We start from the raw sequence: 6,746 nt of genomic DNA, 5'->3' as shown, positions 1-6,746 counted from the left end.
CTCTATCAAGATATCTCTTTCATTGCTATCCCTCTCTGTCCCTCCCTAACTTGGCCATTTGACACCTCATGTGCTCCACCTGCTTACCCTCCCTTCTACATCCTCACACCCCAGTTTACCCAGGAGATCTTAACTATTTCCCATTCCTGGGACCCTCCATATGTGTCCCTCATATAGTCCTCCTTTTTATCTAGCTTCTGTAGGGTTGTGGATTGTATGTTGGTTATTGTTTGCTTTGCATCTAATATCCACATAGGAGTGAGTACATAATATGCTTGTCTTTCTGGGTCTGGATCAGCTCACTCAGGATGATTTTTTCCTAGTTCTATACATTTGCCTGCTAATATCACGGTGTCCTTATTTTTTACTGTGGAGTAATATTAAATTGTGTAAATGTACCACATTTTCTTTATCCATTCTTTGGTTGAAGGGCATTTAGATGACAATTGTGAGTCTTGTTCTGTTTGTGGGGCTCCAGGCAGAGGGACCAGGAATTATACCAGGTGCATGAACTGACTTTTTGGAGCCCATCCTCTATGGAAGGATACCTTGCTCAGCCTTGATGCAGGTGTGTGGGGCTAGGCCCTGCCTCAACTTGTTATGCCAGAATTTGTTGACTGCCCGTGGGAGGCCTTACCCACTCTGAGGAGTGGAAGGGGTGTCGTATAGTGGAGGATGTGGGGTATGGAAGAAGGGGATAGGGAAGGAACTGGGAAAGAATGTAAGATGAAAAAAATTAAAAATTAAAAGAAAACATCAATCCAAAAAAGAGGGGAAAATCACATTAAAATAAAGTGAAATTACAAAGCAAACAAAACAAAAGATTGTTTTGATCTTACAAAAAAGTGACAAGAAAAAAATGCAAAACCTTCAAAAATTTACCTTTAAATGTAAAAAAGTGCTGTTTCTCATACTCTGTACAAACCTAGTCTAATTCCCTCTAGTGCACTGTCTGCTTAAGATAAGAAGCTTCAGCTGAGCACCTTAAAACCTTTTGCAAGAATGAAAAAAAAAAGTCTACATCTCAAAGAAAATAAATAAATATAATTAATGTAAAATGTACTTCTCCAGAGAGACCATTGGCAATTAGTGGTCATTGTGAGAGAGTCAGTCTTTTTCTTCAATGCAGTACCACTGATGAGTTGTCCATGCTCCACTGAATAACCTTCCTGTGCTCAGTCAGGTAGCTTTGAATAAACTCAATGGACCACACACCAAAACAAAACCATGTCAGGGGAGGTTTTTTGAGAAAAAGATTTTGAATGTTGCAGGAGTGGAGTGTAAAATAGGAAAATGGGGAACAATGAGCAAATGCATCATATTGATGTATGAAATGGTGAAAAAAATTCAAACATCCTCAACAACATGTATTTATCATATCTCACCAGCAACAGATAGCATACATAGAGGTGGTTCTATAAGTTCCCTACTGAAGCTGTGTCTGTAGAGTTTTGTCCACCCTTTACCTGTGCAGTATGAAACATTTTCTCATGGTGAATTTTGATGTTATCTTCCATTAGAACTCAATGATACCCACTCAATGTGTAATACAACATTAGCCTGTGATATGTAAACAGAATTAAACCCCATGAATATGTGGAAAGTTTTCTAACATCTGTTTGACATTAAAAAAAAACAATGTCATACATCACAACAGTGTTATAGAAAAGAACAAATGCAGAGACCATGACAGAAGCAGTGTTTTTATTATGACATAGCCATTCCTATAAATTCTCACAAAACACTTTTAATGAGATCGTATTTTAAAGAGATCATATTTTACATAGGTCTGAGGTAACATATTTAATGGACAAATTAAAAAAAATGTCCCCTGATGATGAGAAAAAATGCAACCTGTCCCTTTTGTCTATCATGTACAGCACAGCACTTAAAATTTTAGCTAACACAGTCAGACAAGTAAAGTAAATACAGTGTGTGCATATTTGGGAAAAAGTGATAGGTTGTCAAAAATACAATAAACAAAAGCTAACAAAAGAATAAACGTTTCATTTCAGACAAACATTTTTTTTTCACAGGTTCTGTCTGAATGGATAGATGATGCAGAGCTGGTAGGATGTATGAATATGGTCAAAATACATTGTGTGAGATTGTCAAAGAAAGAATATAACATTATCTTTTATGAGAAACCATCTTCTGAAATGTAGAAGAAAGGTTAATATTCATAATTAATGATTGCATCCTGGTAGATTAAGGGCATATACAAAACATATCCTTTTGTATTAAACATCAATCAACAGTGAGATTTAAAATTACAAGCAAACACCAACTCAATGTCACTCTTCAACTGCACACATGTGACCTGATCTTGGAATTTTGACAGTGATTGTGAATGGAATACATAATACAGTTTAGAAAATGCCATGCCAAATAAAATATTTTTGAGTGGAATTGTAAAAGGTAATGTGACTCATATAGGATCTGGATACGTGTTCTAACTTCCTGAATTTTGTGGAGGTATAGAGCCTTGAGGTCTGGCTAATGTCAGTGTGCCTTATTTGTTATTTACACGTGTTTGAAAAAACAAGGGTGGTAACATGCTATACTTCCAAGTCATGGCAACAATATCCCTCCTCTTTATTTCCTACTATCATCATTACTTTCAAGGCAAATATGAAGTTTTCCTAAAGAATCCTCAGATCATTCTAGTAGTGAACAATGAAAATACTTGAGAGAGAGAGAGAGAGAGAGAGAGAGAGAGAGAGAGAGGAGGGGGGGGAGAGAGAGAGAGACAGACAGACAGACAGAGTTTGGAGCATCATTTTCATCCCACTCAATTCAATCTTGGTATCTGGCTTTTCCAATTATTTTTCTTGTTTTAACTGTGTTCTTATCTCAGCGATAAAGGAAACAACCGAATACAAACAACATTGACTCTGGCAATGTAAAGGAAAATGTTATTTGAAAGTGAGGGAAGCAAGGGCCCATGGCACATGGAAATAAGAAGAATGGAGGAACTAGTAAGGAATTCTCCACCATGAGAGGTGGAGAAAAGTGTACAATTCAGCAAGAAAGTGCTCTTGAATGAAATCCCCAGGATTCCCTACACCCAGAACACATTTGCTTCCTGGACCCTCAAAGAGTAAAGTTTCTTAATGTACATCCAGTTTTCTTAACAATTCTTCCTTTCTTCTATGAGACAAGCAGATTTATTTTCCTTGGTCTGCTCAAGTGTGGAACCTAGTGCACTTTTTTTGTGTTTATCTTCTGGTTGTATCTTGTTCCATTTTCTTCCTGTGCCAAGCTACTAACAGCAGAATCACTAGAGTCACTAGAACCAAGGCAGCCATGATCATTCGGATGAGATTTTCAACTGTGTGCCTTTCGTGCTGGGAGGCTGTGGGTTCTGCATAAAGAAGTCAAAGATGTCAGACCCAATCAAAGTCATCTGATAATAAATGATTGCACACCCAGTCTCGTATCTTCTCCTTGACAGAACTAGACCTTTTGTGTCTTTCTCTTCATCTAGAATTCTCCATCTCACCTGATTCTCATATGGTCATGTTTTTCATGTTCTAATGGTCTTAGCTTCCCCAGTGAATCAAATAATTTGTGTAGAGTATATAAAGTGCTTAAGAGAGCTGAATAATTTTTATTTTACTATAAATGCATATCATTCTCATGACATCTCACCTTGCAGATCCAGCAAAAACATTTCCTGCTCCTTGTAGATGGGGATTAAGTCAGCTTTCCCCAATTTCCCAACTTCACAGGAAGCTTTACTAACCCATTATGATCTCACACATTGCTGTACCCACCGCCCATGAGAGCTCTACTTACCATTCTCAGTGTGGATGTGAGACTGGTCCTTGCAATCTGCCAGAGATAGATGGAGAGATGAGATTTGAACTTCAAGCACTTGACTATAGCCTGTTGGTTTCTACCTCAGTCTGGACTTTAAGTACTTCAACTGGATATCACTTTGTTTCAGACCACATTTTGTGCCTCTGGATTCTTGTTTGTCTGTCAAGATCACAGCTCAGGTACATCCAGCCTCAACAAATCATATTATTGAATACAGGAAAGTATTGAGATTCTGAGGAAATAAAACTTGCTGATTGAGTCTGTGCACCATTTTTACCACAAGCCTTTGGTGACCAGCTGTTATCATAAGACTGTGCTCTTTATCTCAGGAAATATAAGCAAGAGGAGAATGAAGGACTGAGGATGCCATTGGAGACTGTTCTCATTGGGTTTTGTCAACTTAATACAAACTAGAGTCATCTGGGAAGAGGCAACTTAAATTGGACATATGCCTCCATCATATGGGCCTGTAGACAACTCTGAGAGGAATTTTATTGATTGCCTGATAGTTAATGTAGGCTACCTAAGCCCACTGTGGGTGGTTCTAACTCTGGGTAGTTGGACCTTGATGATATAAGAAAATAGTCTGAGCAAACCACTGGAGAGTAAACCTGTAAGCCATGCTCCACTATGGCCTCTTCTTCAGTTCCTGCCTTAAGTGCCTACATCTAAATCTCTTCATGATGGACTGTAAAATATAAGAAGAAATAAAACCTTTCTTCCACATGTTGCTTTAGATCAAGGGGTTGTATCACAAAAATAGAAACCAAAGCAGTACAGAGACAATGTCTGACCACTTCATATGCTGTCTGTTCTCAAGCCCTCCTGCTTCTGCTAAATTCCAATGAGTCACTGAGGGGAGTAATTGCATCAGGGGATGCTTAAGGCTGGTGCTCTATGAGGTGTGAAATTCTTTGGGACTTTTGAGTTTCATTATTTTACTTTGAGGTTAGACGCTTTTCAGAGCAGATCCCTGGGTGACACTCTGCATTAAGAAAGGTAGTGTCAGGGGTTCTTACCTGAGACCAAGAGGTGAAGGGAGTCACTTGATTTTGACCACAACTGGGGATGGTTCCTAAAATAGCCATAGCATCTGAATGTACCATTGTAGATGATGGTCACAGGGTCCAGAACAAAATGAGCTTGAAACTCCCTATTGGCACTTTGCTGTGATTCCAGGGTCCATTGGAGGTGGTGCTTTCCTTCCTGGGTCAGAATAAATCTACCAAATCCCAGTGATGAACTACACTGCATGGTTATGGTCTCTCCTGAGGTCACAGCAGAACTGGGCCAGACAGACAGGCTTGGTTTATCATAGGCTCCTAGGATACAAGGGGAAGTGAAACGAATTTAAGCTTCCCACATTGTACTGCAGGGTTGGGCTCTGAGAAAAGTACCCTGGAGAGCTGAACTCCTTCTGAGTGGAGAGCCTGTGCTGGGAACCCTGACTCTTCACTCACCTATTAGCACCAGTTCCAGGGTGTCACTGTGCTCTGACCAGCCAGCAGGGCTCTTATAGTAACACTTATATATCCCTGCAAAGTAAACTGTCATGTGTTGGATGTAGAACTTAGCCTTGTCCAAGCTTTCCAGAGGGAATTGTCTGTCCCAAGGATCCGTGCTTCCCTCTTTAAGCAAATGGTACTCCTTGGCCTCCCAGGACCCCTGACACCAAATAGTAACAGGTGCATTTGAGGCAATCACAGAGTGTGGCTCAGCCCAGATTTTGGGCTTTGTGAGGGTTCCTGCAAGGAAATCAAAGGTTGAGTCCTGGTACAATTCTCCCTCAGACACCAAGTCTTAGTAGGGCACTAATAGGCATCACAACATTATCCATAAACTTTACAGATCCCACATTGTGAAGAGATGACCAAGAGGAGAGCAAATGATATCTGGTATCCAGAGTGAAGGATAAAATCTTGAGATGGATGGAAACACTCACCTGCCAGGACTGCAGTCTTCTGTCCCACACTCAGTCCTGAAAGAAAATTCACTCTGAGAGATTTTTTCAGTCTGAGAGACAGGGTCAATATCATGGAGTTTCCAGATTCAATAAGACCTGTGTTGGAATAGGGTTTCTTACAGACTTGAGTGTCCACTCTCCCTCTTCATATCTTACCAAGACACAACAGCATTCTGAGCATGGGGACCATGGTGAGTCGTTGTATTTTTCTTGCTTGTGCTCCTGGGGAAGCCTAACCATATTCTGCAGACACATCAGACAGGCTGTTTTCAGCCTGGAGGCAGGTCCTTCCTGTCATGGGTTTGCCACATCAGTACTATCACCAGCTCACCACAAGAGGAAGTTCTCTTTGTTCCTCAGTGCAGGACTTTTGCCAAGTACTCGGCAAAAAGTACTTGGCAAAAGTCCTGCACTGAGGAAAAGTACTTGCACTGAGGAAAATCTTTAAGAAAAGAAATGTTTTTTTTTCCTCTATTCATCACAGCTTTCTGCCTGTCCTGTGTGTTTTCCAAGCCAAAAAAATAAGCATTCACTTGTTACAGCATGTCATTTCACAAGGAGAAACAATTGCAGACCCCAAATATGCAAAAGTAGTATTAGTCAAAATCAACAGTATGGTCTAAGAAAAGATTCATTTATGCTGTTAAAATGAGAGGCCTTAATCTCAAGGTAGGTCCATAGACTCAAGTCAAATATTTCCTAATGGCTCAGGTCAGACTCTGCTCTCTTTCCTTCCTAAGCTCCAATGGTCTTCCACAACTTTAGTCACAATGTCTTGATTCACAGCACCCAAGTACCAACATTTTCTAATTCTGTTCCCTCTTACTGATTTCTGTGAGACTGACCCTTTGCCTACTTGTTTGCATTCTCAAAAAGTTACTCTTATGTTGAGACCATCAGGCTTAAGTTCTCTGATAAGATAAAAAGGTAGATTATTGAATCAATTACAAAAAGGAACTAC

General features: G+C 39.9%; 1 protein-coding gene across 1 annotated transcript; it reads right to left on the bottom strand.

Moving 5' to 3' along the window:
* Positions 1-1,689: 1,689 nt before the first annotated feature.
* LOC143272828 (leukocyte immunoglobulin-like receptor subfamily B member 4A) lies at positions 1,690-6,070 on the bottom strand. The gene is made up of 5 exons (XM_076568994.1): positions 5,765-6,070; positions 5,283-5,567; positions 4,842-5,144; positions 3,799-3,834; positions 1,690-3,364 (listed from the first exon to the last, which is right to left on the bottom strand). The coding sequence occupies exons 1-5, from the start codon at positions 5,856-5,858 to the stop codon at positions 3,219-3,221; spliced, it is 864 nt and encodes a 287-aa protein (XP_076425109.1). The 5' UTR covers positions 5,859-6,070; the 3' UTR covers positions 1,690-3,218.
* Between the last annotated feature and the right edge of the window lie 676 nt (positions 6,071-6,746).

Source organism: Peromyscus maniculatus, chromosome 1 (genome assembly GCF_049852395.1).
Source record: "Peromyscus maniculatus bairdii isolate BWxNUB_F1_BW_parent chromosome 1, HU_Pman_BW_mat_3.1, whole genome shotgun sequence".
In the NCBI taxonomy this organism is placed as follows: domain Eukaryota; kingdom Metazoa; phylum Chordata; class Mammalia; order Rodentia; family Cricetidae; genus Peromyscus; species Peromyscus maniculatus.
The sequence above is the reverse complement of the archived record's forward strand: the minus strand, read 5'-3'. Positions and strand labels throughout refer to the sequence as shown.

What these genes read in the sequence shown, in the direction of transcription:
- LOC143272828 (XM_076568994.1), bottom strand. Translation starts at nt 5,858, where the DNA reads ATGATATTGACCCTGTCTCTCAGACTGAAAAAATCTCTCAGAGTGAAT. An exon ending in CCTGGAACTGGTGCTAATAG is followed by an intron (nt 5,145 to 5,282) that starts GTGAGTGAAGAG and finishes CTTGTATCCTAG; the next exon opens with GAGCCTATGATAAACCAAGC. An exon ending in CCTTCACCTCTTGGTCTCAG is followed by an intron (nt 3,835 to 4,841) that starts GTAAGAACCCCT and finishes TATCTCTGGCAG; the next exon opens with ATTGCAAGGACCAGTCTCAC.